Source organism: Castor canadensis, chromosome 2, assembly GCF_047511655.1.
Source record: "Castor canadensis chromosome 2, mCasCan1.hap1v2, whole genome shotgun sequence".
Taxonomy (NCBI): Eukaryota; Metazoa; Chordata; class Mammalia; order Rodentia; family Castoridae; genus Castor; species Castor canadensis.
In genome coordinates this window covers 126,456,410-126,474,244 of record NC_133387.1, presented here as the reverse complement: position 1 = coordinate 126,474,244, position 17,835 = coordinate 126,456,410, and the positions used below count along the sequence as shown (strand labels likewise).

The 17,835-nt window shown below is 41.5% G+C and overlaps 1 protein-coding gene across 9 annotated transcripts in view; it reads right to left on the bottom strand.

The window, feature by feature from the left end:
• Window positions 1-17,835, bottom strand: part of Fmn1 (formin 1) — a 375,832-nt gene that overhangs the window by 237,246 nt on the left and 120,751 nt on the right. For 7 of the 9 annotated variants that reach the window (XR_012445380.1, XR_012445381.1, XM_074065588.1 and 4 more), the window contains one exon: window positions 1,356-1,473. The exons of 1 other annotated variant lie outside the window; for it this stretch is intronic. Coding sequence is in view for 6 of the 8 variants with exons in the window: in XM_074065588.1 (XP_073921689.1) it covers window positions 1,356-1,473 (118 nt within the window). In the remaining 2 variants the exon portion in view is untranslated. Of the gene's footprint in view, window positions 1-1,355; window positions 1,474-2,844; window positions 13,287-17,835 lie in introns of those variants that run through there. One more of the 9 variants, XM_074065593.1, reaches the window with a different exon arrangement.

Sequence of the window (17,835 nt, the reverse complement as noted above, 5' to 3'; positions counted from 1 at the left end):
ACAGAAAAATCCACTGAACAACCCACCCTTTGATTAGCTTATGATGAGAAGTATTTTTCTGTAACTATATAGATTGATCTTAATATACTCGCCCACCTAATACAACTGACAAAAGACAAGCCATGTATAGTAGGGGCAAAAGGAGATGCTTCCCTTCACCTGCTGAAGACTCACTGGATAAATAAAACAGGGAAAAAAGGCACAAGCTTGTTACCCTCATGGAGGTGGTCATAAAGTATAATTAACGAATAGCCCAGTGTGATTCAGAAGGGGAAGGATTCACAGGGGAGGGAAATGGGAAATGTAAAGTCTGCTGGGCCACAAAACAAAGGGTAATAAATGATTCTCTTTTAGAAGACAATCTTTTTCCCCCAAATATTGACTAGGAGTAAAATAGAAGACAACAGTGTTTAACAGAGTCTGTTCAAGTGTGTTAACAGACTTGTCTTTCCACAATGTGAGCTTTGTTAAATGAAAACTTAGCCAAGGGACTAGAGTTAATTATTTTTCCCCCTTTGTGGATAAGGAGAGGTGTTAGTAAAACCCCTTCAGCAGATGCTTCTGCTGCTTTCTAGGTTCCTTTCATTTAAAATGAAATTAAAATATACCAAGACAGTATATTATGGGGTGATAGACCTGGACCCATTCAATAGATAATCTCCAAATATCAGGAAGAAGGCAAGGAGATTTTGTCACATACGATTAAAATATATCCATCTCCAATTCTGCAGTGATTTTAAACTTCAGGTGAGCCTTTCACTTAAAGAATAAAAATATCTAGAGCCCTATTCCACTTAAATAGATTCAAGTAAAGTTTCTGGGAAGTTTTCCAGAGAGTTAGATTGCTTTAAAATTGGACATGCATTAAATGAAGCTTTGTCTAACAAGAATGAGCGAGTAACTGATAGGGTATCTGTATGTTCACTCTGCACAAGGCTCCTTTATCTCAGAAGCATTACTCAGAGAGAAGCAGCACATCAGATTACCACTCTGAAGACTATAAGCTGCCTCTTGCTGCAAGGCTGGCAGCTCACACAAACATTATATGAGCACCAAGCACCTGCTTCCTAAGGAATTTGTAATGTACCTGCTTCACTCCTTTCCCCAAGGCTCTCCTCCTTGACACACATGACACTTTTCATTCATTCCACTGCAGTTGCCTTTCATCTCTAAGGGACTCGCTAATAGTAAATGAGCAAAGAGGTTCTCTTCAACCATAAAACCAAAGAGAAGAAGCCTTCAGGTTACATTTTAAATGAAACAAAACCCCAAATTCTGAGAGTCTGCTGAACCACAACTAAAAGCCACTTCAGGAAGAGATTGGTTCCTGGGTGCCTGGCTTCCTTTCACGTTACCTGCTTCAGTGTACTTCAATCCCACTTTTTCTTCTGTGTCCTTTGTCTTTGGGGGTGGCCAGACAGCTTGGAGTCTGCCAGGAGTCCTGTCGTCTTGCTCTGTGGGGCTCTGGTCAGGCTGCAGAGAAGTAGTAGGCAAAGAATAAGTTGTTAAATGGAATGTGTCCATGTAGTTCTCAGAAACAAACATGCTAACACAAATTCTTATATTAGTTTTCATGGCTAGTTGCACATCACTCTCATTCACTGCAGTTGAGACATCTTACTATAGCATGAACCTTTGTTTAAAAACAAAAGAAAAAAATCCAAGGCTAAGTATTACACAACCCTTATTGTGTTTATTACAGAACTATCTTAAAAAGCACAATTAAAATTGGGGCTAAAGATACAGCAACAAATGTGTTGTATTCAGGTACATTTGTAGGAACGTTTACAATAAATGTACCCCAAATAACTCCAAGATTACTTAAGGGCTTATTTTGCATTCTCCACACTAGACACACTTCTGTAAGCATTCCACACTGCTAATTCCAAATGTTTTTCTTTCCTATTTAAAAAAAAATGAGTGAGATTGTCCTCATATTCAAGTTGTTTACATAGGTGTTGATTTTTATAAGTAGGAGAATGCTGTATTGTGTTTAGTTTTTAACTCTACCCTGAGATAATTTTTCAAAGGTTTAACTTTTAATGTTTTAACTGGATATTATAAACATATGAGGAGGTGTGGTGATCATATACTGGATGGATATTAGGCAAGAAATTCGACTCATGGGTCTTTACCATCTCCAGGGCAGGTGTTTTCTAGTCTTTACAAGTTCCTGAATTGATTTTCTTTGGGTACTAAGAGCTTTCATTCCCCAATCTTCTTGCGGCCTAACTTCATTTAAGTCTCATAATAACCTTATAAATTAAGGGTGATTTTCCTCCTCTTGCACATGAGATTGAGACTCAGATTTTATCAAGGTCACCCAGCTGGTAAATTGCAGAGTTAGAATTAAAACCCAGTTCTCATTCTAAATTCAGTGCTCAAGCAAGAAGACTTACATCAATGTGGACCATTTCAGTTACATCACAAACATTATTTTGCTAAATAGCAGTCTTTCAAAGGAAAGTGAAGTTCTCTTTCACAGAGGTAAAATTAAACCGTGAAGACATCCCTCCGAATCTCAGGTACACTTCCACATTGCACCACTTCCCTGGACTGCTAAGTTTTTATAAGTACATTTACTATTGAAGTTCAAACTCAGAGTGAACATTTTCCCTTCCTACCTACACATATCCCTCTTGTTACATCCCAGAAAACCAGGAGAAAGAAAGACGCTACAATCCAACTCAATACTTCCTACAGGCCAACTTAATTTCCTTACAATCATTTTCACACAAAAGAGAGTACTAACAACAGTCAATTAGGATTCACTTCAATAAGAAATCTGAGAAAAAAAAAAAGCATCCTATTTCATAGTAAAGGACAAAACCTAACTCTACATACACTTTTGGAATCAGAGGGGCCATCCACCGGCCTTGACTTGGACCGCTCAAACACAGCTCTTAGTGACTCCTTCTCTTGTCTCATCTTGCGCTTCAGAGCTTCCAGCTCAGAGGTATCTGCTGTGGTCCCCTTTTTAGGGGGACGGATAAATAAGGCTTTAAAGGCCTCCAGGGCAGTTTCGGGGGGCTTTGGCTTCACCTCACCACTCTGGATTTGGGCATCTCCAGAGCCACTCTGACTCTCCTGCTCAGTACTACAGCCCATCTCTTCTCCCCTGGACAAATCCGGGTCTGTTGCCTTTGGTTCGGTTTTGGGCATGTCAATGTTGAGCAGCTGAGAGAGCTGCTCCAGGAGAGTGGGAGTGGCTTTGAGATCAGCTGCTCTCTCCCTGCTCTTCACTGTCTGTGGCCCTGCATGCCCCAGAGACTTCTGTACAGGCTGAGTCAACTTGAGCAATGCCAGGTCCCCATCCTTTGGTTTAATTTCAGTGATGGTCTCTCCTCCCTCTGCCGCTACCCCCTTCTTCAGCACACGGAGCCCACTGAAAAAAGCCGGGAGCTGGAATGACTTTTCCCCTGGGGTTTCTCTTCTAGAAGAGTAGCTCTCAGTAACACCAGCACTCAAGTTATGGTCCGTCACTGGGGGTGGGACCTGGCACCCTTCTCCAGCCTGGCCCTCACTGGGGTTGTGCTGTGTCTCAAGGCCACAGTTGCCAAGTTCCAGGTTGTTGCTTATCTCAGGTGGAGTCTTCTGAGCATCCTCCGCACAGAGCTGTGCTTCACACCCTTCCTCAATGGCACTATTTTCCTTAGACTCTTCTGAGTTTTCTTTGGGCTCCTGAGATGGCTCCAATACACCAATACCCGGGGACTTTGAGCCACTGGTGCTGCTTCCCTCTTCTGGTTCCTGGCCTCCATCATCAGAGTCAGAGTCACTAGTGGTGTGCACAAGGGTCCCATGGACCCAAATGACATCATCTCTGCCCACATCCAAGGCAGCAAGTGGAAGAAGCTCTTGACCGGGGAAAGGCGACTCAGCTGCTGCTGGTTCCCGACTCTCCTCTGAGCCTGCCTCAGACCTTGCAGCCTTCCCATCATTTCTGAGATCAGCTGGAACCTGAGCATCTGCCTCCTGCAGATCTGCGCCAGGGTCGGGATGGTTCTCCTGTGGTGTAGGGTCCACTTCCAAACTGTGGAATGCTTTCAGCACTGCATCTTCCTCTTTAGGCTTCACAGACTCCAACTTACTTGTAAATCCAAACAGGGACTTCATAGAGAATTTACTTAGGATCGACTGGGCCATCTCAAGTTCAGCTTCGGGCTTTTCTGGTTGCAACACATGGTTGCCATTTAGAGAGTTACCAAGCTCCTCCATGTCCCTGCAGTGCCCTTGGTGGAGTTGACTCTGGTAACCTCCTGTGCTCTCTCAGTCCTCCATCTGCTCTTGACTTACAGGACAGAGAGCAGCAGAACCCTGGAGGGAGCAAGCTCTTGGTCGCTCAAGTAACTCACTCGGCTTCTTTCAGATCACTGTGCTCTCCCTTCCGGTTTACTGGATGTCGGCGGGCTTGCCCAGGGCAACTATAAAAACTGCGTCGCTCTATGCCAGAGGCAGCTTGGGCTGAGCACCTTACTACACAGGGACCGACCCGAGAGGCTGCTGTTCTGGGACTTCCGTATTTATTCCCCTGGACAAAAAGCCTTTTGTCAGTGGGCAAAGTCAGCCTGCCGGGTGATCCCAGCCCAGGACGAGGAGGAGCTCCGCCCCGTGCCTCTGGTTCTCCTAGTTGCATTCAACTTCCTCATTGGTGAGCAACTTGAGGTTCCTAAACCGCTGAGCTAGCTGGCAAGCTGATCCCAGGGCCTTTAACCACCCCCGCCTCCGCCCAGCAGTCGAGGGATTCCAAAGTGAATCAGAGGAAAACCACTGAAATACTTCTTTCCCACCCTGATTGTGATCACAGGCTGGGCCGCCCAGGCCCTAAAACTAGAAGTGCACACACATCAACATCCACTTATAATGCCCTAACTAAAGTGAAAAATGGAGTAGATCATCTCAAAATACAGTCAGTCTGCTGCATTTGAAACTTTTTTTTTTTTAAAATGCTTTCTTCCACTTCCCAGCAGGTTTCATCTGGAATGCAGATTTTTGCTGGCAGCTGGGAGGGGAAACCAACACAACTGGTTTCAGATTACTGCTGTTCTAGCTCTGCCCTGTCTGCTTCAGTCCTCTACAAACAGGTACTTAGTTAGGCAAGCAAGCCTTGCCCTCCACACCCAGTGTCCACCAGCCAGAGGGTGGCAGAGTAAACAGCTCCAGCTCACAGGAATGATTACCCTCTGTGTTCCCAGTGCCAACCTCAAGCTTCTTTCTGCAAGTAACTGGGACTTCCTGGTTTACTTAGGAATCCTGGTGACAGAAGGCACCCCTCTCCTCTCTGGTTCCAATCAACTAAATGAACCTGACCTGACACCATATAACACACACACAACCTGCCTTGTTGCTCAAAGTAATTCATCAAAGATCTCTAAGGATCCACATAGTTTTAAATGTTAAACATCTGACAGGTTGCTACCACAGATCCATTTTGCCTAAAACAAATGCAAAGCAGACAAAACAAACTTCAAATGTCAGCTCAATGTAATTTTTACCATGCTGATGATATGCTGTGGACCAAGCAATTTAAGGTCTGGGGGAAAATACAGCACCGTGTCCTAGCTGCATGTCTAGCTGCCTCTTTTGATGGCTTCTAGAACTGAAGGCCCCAGCATTTTTAAAATGCAGTCCAGTGAGCAGGTAAGCAGTGAGTCTCTGAGATGCATAGGTCACAGTACTTGATGGAGAGGAAACAAGGCTTCTCTAAGTGTTAGACACAAACAGCAATTTCTTCTGCAAAATGGAAGCTGCAACCGGCAACATAATAACAGACTTGCTTTATCTGCAGCAGGGAATGGCTGTGTGGATCACACACTGAAAACTTAGCCAGGTTCTTCAGTACTAAAATAGGTACTGAGGAATTCTGATTGCAATAATTAATACATGTTTAGCAGTGTGCTCACAATGAACTCTCATAGGAAGGAAGGGGTTATTATTGCTCTATCCCACCGCCCCCCTCTAAACCCTGACTTGATTATGTGGCTAAATGATCCTGATTCAAGTAGATCTTGGGATTATTAACTGAAGTAAATATAAGCAAAAAGCCACTGAGACACTGCAAAAAAACTCACTGCTGGGCTGGTGGAATGGTTCAAGTGGTAGAGTGCCTGCCTAGCAAGCATAAGGCCCTGAGTTCAAACCCCAGTACTGCAAAAAAAAAAAAAAAAATCCTCACTGCTGTCATTTCTCAGAACAAACTTCCTGCCTAGAGGAAATGCCCATTGATAAAAACCAGACTTCTGCTTCTTGAAGACTGGAAAGAAGGAATCATCACTCTAGATCATGAGCTAGGTCTTGCTTAGAGCTACTTACACAAACCACAAGGGTGGGGTGGAGACACAGCACTTTCTCGGTGTTTTCCTTCTAACTGAGAATGCTTCATTTTCTCACATTTAACTAAAGAGCAATTTCCAGGATAATTTTCCAGGTTCCTCAGTAGGCTTGGACAAAAACAGAACAAAAGGTAGAAGGGGTTTTTGTTCTTTTTACACCATAGCATGGCACAGAATTATAGAGTTTCAGCATCTCCTCCATACCCATAGTTGTCAACACAATTTCCAAGGCAGTGGAGCAAGTCTTTGTTCAGTGGAGACTGTTTATATGACTGAAGTCCCTTGGCTCTAGGTGATAAGATATTATAAGGCTAATTTTAAAATTTAGAAACCAAAGTCAAGAGAAAGTAACTGACTACAATTACATGGCTAGTAAATGGGGAATAATAGTGTAAAATCTAACACGTGAGTGTACTGTGTGCCAAGCACTGTTTCAGGTACTTCACACATATTAACTCATTAGACACAGAGAGCAACTCGATGAGGCTGGCACTGTTAATTCTCTTCTTCCTCCTAGGAAACTGAGGCACAGAAAGATTAAATAGTTTGCTCATGTTCACAAAGCCAATGAGTGATGGAACTGGAATTTGAATCCAAAACTCAACACCAGACTCCACACTCCAATCCTCACATTTCCTGGCCTCATAGGACCCACCACACACAGCTGAGTCTTGAAGTACAAAGGTGTTTCACACCAGCGCAGTAGTGGACTCTCACTAGCACCTGAGGGACACTTTCTCCTTCAGAATAACACAGAAGACAAACTTCACAAAAGTGTATTTATTGAGAATGACCCTGCTTCTCCCTGCTATAACTTCAGGAATAAAATTAAGAGATGCTTCTTAGGGAAAAAGGAATTCTAGTAGCACAATCTGGCTTGCCTACTGATCACAGACAAGACACAGAGTCCTCTAGACTCAAGAAGTTTTCCTGCCTACTCTTAACCATCCTCCTTCATCTATAAAGCATAGCTCCATTATGAAGACTCATTCATCTAACCTTATTAATGAGTACCACTTATGTACCAGGCTCTGAAGATATAGTGATGAAGACACTTTCATTAAATGTGACATTAGGGATGGAAATCAGCTTCAAAAAAGGTGGCTCTTTGCTGACAGACTGCAACCAAGAACTTTACACCCCAGACAGTCTGAATAGCAGCAGCTGCAAGCAGTGACCATCTAAATATGATATTGAGTAATGAAGGTCTTCTGAGCACTGACTCTTTCAGGCCACAGGTTTTCATGACCATAGCAACTGTTACTACTTCTGCTCATTCCAGGAACTGAAGTGTTTCTGACTACAATGTTCAAATAAGCAACCTACCTACAAATCTTACTTTAGTTGGTCTTAGAAAATTGTTCTATTTAAAGCTTTACATTCACGGGAGTGGGGAATAGTCACTTCTCTGGGACATCATTTACCTTAGGGTCTTATCTTGTGATAAATACTTATCAAGCACCTGCCACCAAGAACTGGTAGAAGCCAAGACTTTTATCCTCACAGCCTACTACAACCTAAGCTGATTCTAACTGTAAGACATGTGAACTCTCTAGACACGTCTACGTAAAAAGCCAGATTAAAAATAGCCTACTTCAAACAACTAAGTCAAAAAGAAGCATTTGGTCCACATGCTGTCCCTCGTAATTACTTTTCATGAACAATCTTAACTACTTAAAATCTGAACACCACATTTTGTGGAATTTCCTACCAGTGAATTCTCCATGTTTCTCCCATCTCACTAGCCTCTCAGCTATGTCTATAGATTGAATTGGAGTCAACTGTACCTTGTGGCAAATGGAATATTAGTGCAACAAGTAGATCCTAGTGAGATAAGCCTAAATGAACAACGCCAAACAGGGCACATCACCACCTAGAGGCAGGAGAGGTTAGCTCCTTGACTTACATATCCTTAGAAAAATCAGCACTAAAGTCAGCTGTCATTTTGCAAAAGTTGGGCACTGCCTAAAAGCAAGCTTTCTAAAGTCCCCCTTACTCTTGGTAGCCCTCCCCTACTGTCATTAAGGTTAAATAATTCACTCCAACATTCTCATAAAACCCTAGAATGGAAAGGAAAAGTTAGAGTGTTGCCCTGAGTTTTAATTGCCTTGTTGCACCTATCTAATTTATTTCAAGTTCAGGGTCTGATTTAATGACTAATTGCTTCAACTTCCAAAGTAGTTCAAGTAGGCTCATGTGAAGATTGCCTGATCAAGTAGAAAGCAGAGTAAAAATTATTTTTTGGTGGTGCTGGAGTTTGAACTCAGAGCCTAACACATGCTAGACAAGTACTCTACCACTTGAGCCACACTGCCAGCCCCAAAGTTAAAATTATTAAGGGTAAGTAAGACTGTAGAAACTATTGGTGTGGAAGAAAAGTTTTGGACTAGAAAAAGAAAGCATGCTGTGAATAAAGATGAGGGTAAATGGGTAAACATTTTGCCTTGCTTTGGTTTTTGGTTTTTGGTTCAGGAAGTATATTTTAACTCACCAAATGAAATTTGATGCAAAAGGAAGAGCTGAGGAAATTGATATCACTAGTACTCAAAAAAAAAAAATCTCATTAAATGAGGGTTCCCATACAAGGACCAGTAAGATTATGGAAGAATTTGGGTAGGACTGAGTTGTTGGGAGGCTGAATGAGGCCTTAGAAACCTTAGAAATCATTTATGATGACCTCATCTCAATGATGAAGACAGGTTAAGAGAAGCTAAATGACCACTGCCAGCCCACACTGCTCAAAGTGCAGCATCCAGACGGGAATGAGGGGCCCTATCTCTGCTCACCCCACATCACTTTACCCTATTGATGCACCCTGTGATCTTACCCTCTTCCAGGTCAAAAGCCTCCTTATGCTGTTTTTCCTTATCCTTGTGCTAATTTTCCACATCTTTGAAAAGGGGACCACACCTTGCTTCTACTTATTCACAGGAATATCATGAAGCCAAGCGTAAGATGAAGCCAGTGACCACCTCAGACTCCTCCTAGTTTTGCAGCAGTTCCCCTGTCCACTAGCGTACAGGAGCTTTCGATAGCCACCAAAAGCTGTCCACTATTTCCACAAATTGGTTGAAAAGGAAACAGGCCACACCTGCCCATCGCAAATATGGATGAATTTCAGCAATTAAGGGAGCCATCAGTATCAAATATTTCTAAGAGTGGTTCCACCAGACAGCATCAAAGCTTCTGAGGAAAAGATTTGAATATTGATAACAAACTAGAAGAAACTAAAAGGCAAGAGGAGAGGTCAGGCATGTTATGAAGCTAGAAGAAAGGAAGAGTGGTATGGGTATGTGATCGTTTGGCAACTGGGGACAGGGAAGATGTGTAGAGTTGAGAGCACAGTGCTGGGTCCTGGGTTTGTTTAATGCTTTGCCTTATAAGAAGCTTGACCTGGGGCAAGTTATACAGGCTCCCTGGGCTGTAGCTTCTTCATTCTGCCTGGAGAATGAATAAGAATGTTTCATACTTCATGGCCTGTGGTAGGGATTACACAAACAACACTATAGTGATTGACCCCCCCACCCATGCCTGGCACTGAGTAGTAAGTACTATGGGAGTATACTATGTTTTCATAGGAAGGGAACAACTTTCTTAGTGACATCAACCAGCATCTCACAAATTTGTTTTAGACCTCCCTAATATGAAAGTATTTCCTGATGAGCTGACAGTCCATGCAGGAAGTTGACCCCCACCCCCACCAGCTCCCTCCAATCTATGTAGTTGGCAGGCAAAGGGGCCAAATGCAAGGCCTTCCCATGCTACAGTCCGTCTGTGCCACGAGTGAATTAGGCTCAAAAAAAATTCTTCCAAGGGATCCCTTTGGGTGTTTCATTCAGAACCAGTGCTTCCCAGATGGGTTTTGTCCACTGATTTCACCCACAGAGAGTAATTAGCCTGGTTTTCTCAGGTGGCACTGTAGGTTACAAAGTTCACCTGTTCTTTATGAAGCTTCCTGAGCTTCAAGAGGAGTTTTAAACCAACTCCATAATTTCAGAATACACCATGGATTTGGCATTTCTTTCCATTCTTTTCTCAAATATCCAGCGGAGCATACGGATGAGGTTGAAAGTATGGTTCCTATACTTACTGTGATGTCTGCCAGCTTGGAGAAGAACTGTCTCCAGGCAATACCAGGCCTCCAGCAGAGCACTGACCATTTTCTTCTCTCTTTTAATGTTTTTGTTTCCAGGTCAGTTCATTAGATTTCAAAGGTGCCAGTTCATTTAAAATTTCCTTGGTCTAAGATTGGATTCCACCAACCAAAGGCAAAGGTTGCCTGGAAATGGATCCAGTGTTGATGACAAAAATAGAATAATTTAAAGGGGGAACAAAAGACTGTGGCTCAAGTTGTGAAGCAGGCTGGGAGAGGACTGGCAGGAGAGGAGGGGAGCAGCATCTAAGGTTCAGAGTTTCCTGGGTCTTGTTGCTGTAGATGTTTGAGTTTTTCAAAAGCAGAAAAGATGATTAACAGGGCAGTCTCACATGGATAACCACAATAGAAGCAAGGAGTCCATGCAGAATATATTTCATTGTGGGTAGGTTACTTCTAATAAAAATTATAGATGAAGATCTGGAACCTAATAAACTAGTCATTCCTAATGCTGCCTGTATTTTCCTTTTTCCTAAGCAGCAAAACTAGATAATACTTGCCTACTGCTATCATTAGATATCTTTTTCTTTTCCTTCCTTAACTTCTTTTTTAAGTAACAGTTATCTTGAGAATTAGTTCAAGCTCCAAAGATATAAATATCATTTTAATTGTTTTGTTTTAAAGAGGTGAATAGAAAAAATTATGGAAGGTAGAAACATACCTAAAACAAAATGAAGGTGGATACATCAGGCATGATAGTTCACACCTATAATCCCGCACTCAAGAGGCTGAGGCAGGAGAATCCTGAGTTTGAGGCCAACCTAGACTACACAGTAAGAATTGTCTTTAAAAAAAAAGAAAGATGGTGGGGCTAAGTACAGAGTTTAATGGTAGCACATTGGTCTAGCATATGCAAGGCCCTGGGGTTCAATCCCCAACACCTTTTTTAAAAAGAATATAGGTGGAAGAGCATGCACGAAGGCAGAACAGGAAGAAAATCAGCATTTTTTAAGGATTTCACTGCTGTCCCTGGTAAGCATCATAGTAGCTTCTTTACATACATAAGTTTTCTTATACCTAAATTCTCCCCATAATTCTACAAGAAAGGTGCCATTAACTCCATGTATGGCTTAGTGCTGCCTACTGCAAGTCTCTGTACTCACGAAGACATTCTGTTTCTGGGACATCACAGTGGCCGCCACACACTTACACCACCTAGGAACTAAGTTTTATTTTTTCTTGGGCCTAATTTTAATTAGTTTAAATAGCTACATGTTGACATTAATAGTGAGTTCAAAGAAATCAGGTAAATTCTAAGATTACAAAATCCAGATTTCTACTGGATTCATTTAATTCTAAATGTTTGTTATTTTCACTACAATAAACCAAAAGAAAAAAAAAACAAACTCTGGTATCTTACAACCTTTCTCTTTCCTGTTGAGACATTGAAAGGAAGTCAAGCACACCAAATGGTTATCACAACCAAATGCCTGCCAAGTTAGAAAAAAACCTTCAATGTAAAAAGACCACAAGGATTATGGTCCTGAATCCATAGACTTGAACTTCACCCCCACAAAATTCACCATTTTAAGGGGAAAAAAAGTAGAAGCAAATGTCAATGCCCTAAGATTACAAAGGAGAAAGTAAGGCCTTTCCACAGGTCCTGCTTTTAAAAGAGAGAGAGAAAAGAAAAAGGAGAGGAGGGGCAAGAGTTATGACTTCACATGGGTGCATACAGGTTCAATATGAGGTATTACTTACTGTCACCCACTAGCCATGTCACTTTGGAAAGTTCTTTAACCTTTTTGAGCCAATAAAAGTTACAGATGAAGATCTAGAACCCAATAAACTATTTATGACTATATTCTCCTTCGTTCCAATCAGCAAAACTAGATAGCTCTTGGCTACTGCTGTAACTTCCCCTCCTACCTTCCCTTCCCTTCCCATCTTTTCCTCCTGATCCTCCTCCACATGTATAAAATGGAAAAATAATGCTTACTTAGAACTGTTCAAAGTTAAGTGTGCTCCTGTTGCTAACCCGGTGTGGCTTGCTTCACTGCCAAGGCTCAATGTGGGATCACTTGACAGAGCATGTGTGATTGCGGGGGTCAGTGCGTAGTAGGAGGAATCAATTTCCACAGCTTTGAAATGTGTTTGCCTCCTTTTGGCACTTTATTGAAGATTTAATAAAACAAGCATACATAGCACTACTGTCATTTTCAACACTTTTAAGTATGTTATGAAATATTCTGAGGAAATGTAACAGTTCCTGGAATCAAAGTCACATACTTTAGAAATTCATGTGTCCCTATACCACAAAAAGTGACATTTTAGTCCTAATACAATTTAGAAATAATGATACCAATAGACCAGAATGACTTAATTAAAATCTGTAAAAATCAAAAAGTAACAGAAAAATATCTGGGCTGTAAAAGCAGAGACTTTTTGTTAACATAGAGGTGCGTCTAACAGCCTTTAGCCAAGGCAACTGCATTTCAAATTCTATAGGGATCTTGTGGGACTGTATTTTCGCCACACAGTCCCACCTCTGACTTGGAAGAAAGAAAATGCTTTTCCAAAAGACACACAGGCAGTGACACATGTAGAAAGAAAGCAAGGTTTAAAGACACCAATGAATGTAGACAGAACTAAAATTTTTGAGAGGAAAAAGAGAGTCTGAAGCAATGTAACTCATTGAAAGGGGGTAAAAAGCAACCATGAGAATTTTAGGGAAACAATAAAATATTTCAGCTGCAATATTTCTTTTTGATTACCATATATTAGTTGAATGGGGGGGCGCAGATATATTATGACATTTACATATCTGCTTGCAATATATCTTAATTAGATTCACCCCCTCCACCTTCCTCTCTCATCTCCTCCCCCCCTTCTTAGAACTATTTCAACAGATTTCATTGTTCATACATGTATACAAAATACAGCCACCATATTTATCCTCCTTCACCCTTCCCTTATGCCTTCCCCGCCTCCCACCAGTACTTGCCCCCAGACAGGACCTTCCTTTTCCTTCACTTTTTAAGTGTATATTGATAGTTCTAGGGGATTTTGCCTTGGTATTTCAGATATGTATATATCGTGCTTTAATCAAATTAGCCCCCCTCCATTATTTACTCTTTCTCTATTGCCCTGCTCCCTACAACAACAGCTTACAGTACACTGTGTTATATTATCTTCACACACAGATGTAATGTTTCAATATTTATCATTCTCTAACATTCTTTCCTTCTTCTGTCTCTCAATAGCCACAGATAGGTCCTCTAATACAATCATATTCTCTGTCTCTTTGTATAAGATCACATATGTGTGTGTGTGTGTGTATGTATAATGTGTGTGTATATATATATATATATGTATATGTGTATGTTTAACTTATAGGTCTACTTTGCACATAGGAGGGAAAACATGTGACCTTTGACCTTTTAAGCCTGGCTTACTTTGCTTAATATGATGTTCTCTAGTTCCATCCATTTACCTGCAAACAACATAGTTTCATTCTTCTTTATGGCCAAATAAAACTCCATGTGTATATGTACCACATTTTCTTAATCCATTTATCAGTTGTGGGGCATCTGGGCTGTTTCCATAGCTTGGCTATGGTGAATAGTGCTTCAGCAGCAATATTTCAACTCAAGTTCAATGCCTAGAGCATTTTCTTACCATTTAAAAAATAAAACTCAGTTCTGTTTGGAGTTCTCTGAGGCTTTGAAAGTATAATACAAAGTCTGCTCATGTATACACTCAAGAGTCCAAATTTTATACGAACAGCAATTGTATTTCATGACAGAATAGGCAAAGAGGAAATAAGAACATGACTGCTATCAGGATTTAAAATAAAGCAAATTTAATCCTTATCTCAACCAGGAACACTTGTTCCTTCCTATTATTGCCTATACTCTCTCTTTAACAAAATTAGAGATAAGGGGAAAATAGTTTATACTGGGTATTGAGGGGGTGGGGGAGAGAGGGAGGGGGCGGAGTGGGTGGTAAGGGAGGGGGTGGGGGCAGAGGGGAGAAATGACCCAAGCCTTGTATGCACATATGAATAATAAAACAATAAAAATAAATAAATAAATAAAGCAAATTTCACAGTTCCATTAACTATTAACATGGGTTGAGGTTTAAGCCAAATTTATTCTTTTTTGCTTTTGCAAAGAAGTCTGGGTGTTGCCAATTTGTCATGACCCTGTAGTTTGTAGGGTGACAGGTAGATGTCAAAGGAGCATGGGAAATGGCATGAGCGCTGAACTTGTGACTGGCAGGGGAGATGGCTTCTACCCAGTTTTGATCACCCACCACCCCAATTCTGGGTAACAGGGCATGCTGAGGCATATAGCATGCCATGTGAGCAAGTGTAGGATCTTCATGGTATGGCTTCTGCTGGGTGATTTTGGCTTACGTTCTAATTCTGAGCCTCAAGCCTTCTCTCTGAATATGGGCACTAACCTATGTCCATTTAATGAATATCCTTTCTTTTTAAGTTTAAAAACAAAAGAAAACAAAGTAATTTGAAAGGCAGCTGATTAAATTTCATGTGGATTAGGAATCAAATCAGATTGCTTTTTTTTTTCCAAATACTTTAAAGTGGTTAGTTTTAAAACTGATTTTTCTAATCCATCAATAATTCATCAATTCCAATTGTTCTTTTCATCTTGGTAACGTATTGATCATTTAACATACCACGAAAAGTTGCATGATCTCCCTCTGATTCTCCCCCTCTCTCTTTCTCTTACTTTCTCTCATGCACACACCCATACTCAGATATGTTCCTATACATGCATATAAACACACTCCCTCAGAAAACAAGCTACGTGATATTTCTCAATTCACTTCATTTGCAGCATAAACCCCTCTGTTATGAATATCCTAATGATTTTGGCAAGTCAATCCTGTGACTTTAGCTTGAAGGTGGCCTTCACAGGCATCTAGGAAAACAAGAGAAGATGTGTCCTTTTCATATGATGTGAAGGGACCATGTTAGAGAGCCTCTGTCTTTTCATGGATTTTTAATCCAATGGATGCTGTGGAGTTTGCCATATAGGAGTGGAGGGCAGTGGAAAGACTACAATCTGCTTGGGTTCCCACCAATGTCTCACCATTAATTTTAAAAACCCAGAATAATAATACATGGTGAGGCATCTAGCATCCCATGTGAGCAGGCATAGGGTCTTCACTAGATTAGTTCTCTGAAGTGATCTTGGCTGTAGTTCTAACTACTTCTGAGCCTGGATCTCAATTCTCCTCACAAATTATGGGAGTTAATCCATATCCATTTAATGAACATCCTCTGTTTTAATAAGAAAACAAGCAAATTAACAATAAAAGCACTCAGAGCAATGAAGAGTACAGGGGCTTAACATTTGAGTACCTGGGTCTAGACGCATGCCTGGGTTCAAATCCTGCCCCTGCTCTTACCGAATCTCTCTCCATATTTGTGCCATAGACATAATAATACCTCAGAGGACATCACCTGACATTTAGGAAGTGCCTGACGCTTGGAAGTTCTTATTGCTGGTTTAGACATTCAAGGCTGGGTGTGCACTTGGTAATTGCATCCTTTGATTCATGAAATGCTATTACTTAGAACCTGATGTTGTGTCTTCCCCAGCTGACTAAGCCAATTTCGAGGAGTGTTGAGAACCACACAGCAAGGAGATTATGATGATCCTTTGAAAACAGAAAGCACCAAGAAGAATTCAACTTTGTCTTTTAAAAGCTTCAGAGATCGCTGTGACTAGCCTGTCCTAATGATCGCTTACTGTTTCCTGTTTTTCATGTCTTTGTTTTTAACTTCAGGCTACATTCTTGTTAGTTTCTTTTCTCCCTCCCATGTCCCATGTTTACAGACATATGGCAAACTATCCTCCATGGTGAGCATTCCTCTCAGATGGAATCTTCAGAAAACTGTACTTGGCTCTCTAAGTAATCCCTGACCATATTCCATTGCCTTTGACAAATCTGGCTCAAAGAGCACTGCCAACCGAGGTGCATAGCCAATGATAGCACCTACTTTAGTGAAATGTAAGAAACTCCCCTTTAAAACTAACTTTAAATGTTCACGTTCTAAATGGACACTCTGCATGACTTAGGTTTTATCATATATGGGATGCTGCTCTAGAACAATTCACATATTTGGTGCTCTTGGATCTTCTCCCCAATCTGATACCAGGATTGCCAGATTTAGTCATTAAAATACAGGACACACAAACTTGAATTTCAGACAAACAGCAAATACGTTTTTAATACAAACATGTCTCATACAATATTTGGCAACCCCATGACACCAGTGTGAGATGCTAGGACATGCATCAGTCCTTAAGAGGTTCGGTGTTTGCACAGGTCCTTAGGATTTGCTTGCCCAGCACTGAAGGATAATCACCATGGCAGAGCTGCTGTGCACAGCAGTCCACACAGCCCAGCCTGTACTGTGGGTTGCTTAGACATCAAGATACTTATTGGCTGTGTGATACTGCGAGATAATAAGAAAATACCTATCTGGTCTTTGTCCCTAGCTCTACACCAGAGCTCTTCAAACTCTTGTAAGTGACAAGAGTGATAGGAGCACTTGTTCTAATAATATTGGGGTTTGGCCCCAACTCTAGAGCAGGATAGCTGAAAGGAGGATCTTTTTTGTTATCCATAACAAGCCCCTTTCAACCACACCCAAGTTTATATTAATGAGGTAAAACTTCTAAGGATGGGAAATTGGTTGTCATGGGAATCAACCATGTGACTGGAAGACAGGGTGTTTCAGCCCTACCCCCTGACTTCTGCAGGGAGCGGGAGGGTTTGAGTGTTAAGGGCAGTGGAGGTTGGGTCAGTCACCAGTGACCAGTGATTTAATCAATCATGCCTATGTAACAAGGCCTCCATACATCCCTAACCAAGGGACTTCTGTCTGCACAGACATGGCTCCTGTGCTCAGGACTCTTCAAGACCTCACGCTTTACATCTCTTCATCTCACTAGTCATTCATACACTTTACAAATACCATTTATAGTAAATCAGCAACAGTAATTCAACTGCTTGTCTGGCTTGTACAAGCTGTCCTGGCTAATTACTGAACCTGAGGAGGGAGACTTGTGAACTCCCTGATTCACATCCAACTCAGAAATGGTGGGCAACCTGCAAACTCATTATACACTTCTCATTGACTTCTGAAGTGGAGCTGTCTCACGGAATGGATCCCATAACCCATGGGACTGACAGTAATTCTAAGAAGGTAGCCTCAGAATTGAATCGTGGACACCCAGGCGGTATCACAGAGAACTGGAAAGTTGCTTAGAATGTGTGGAAAACCTTCCCATTTGGAGTCAGAAAGGTTGTGAGAGTTGAGAAAAGGATGTTTGTTCTGCTTATCTCATTCAGTTTGGTAAGTAGATGTTGCCCTGA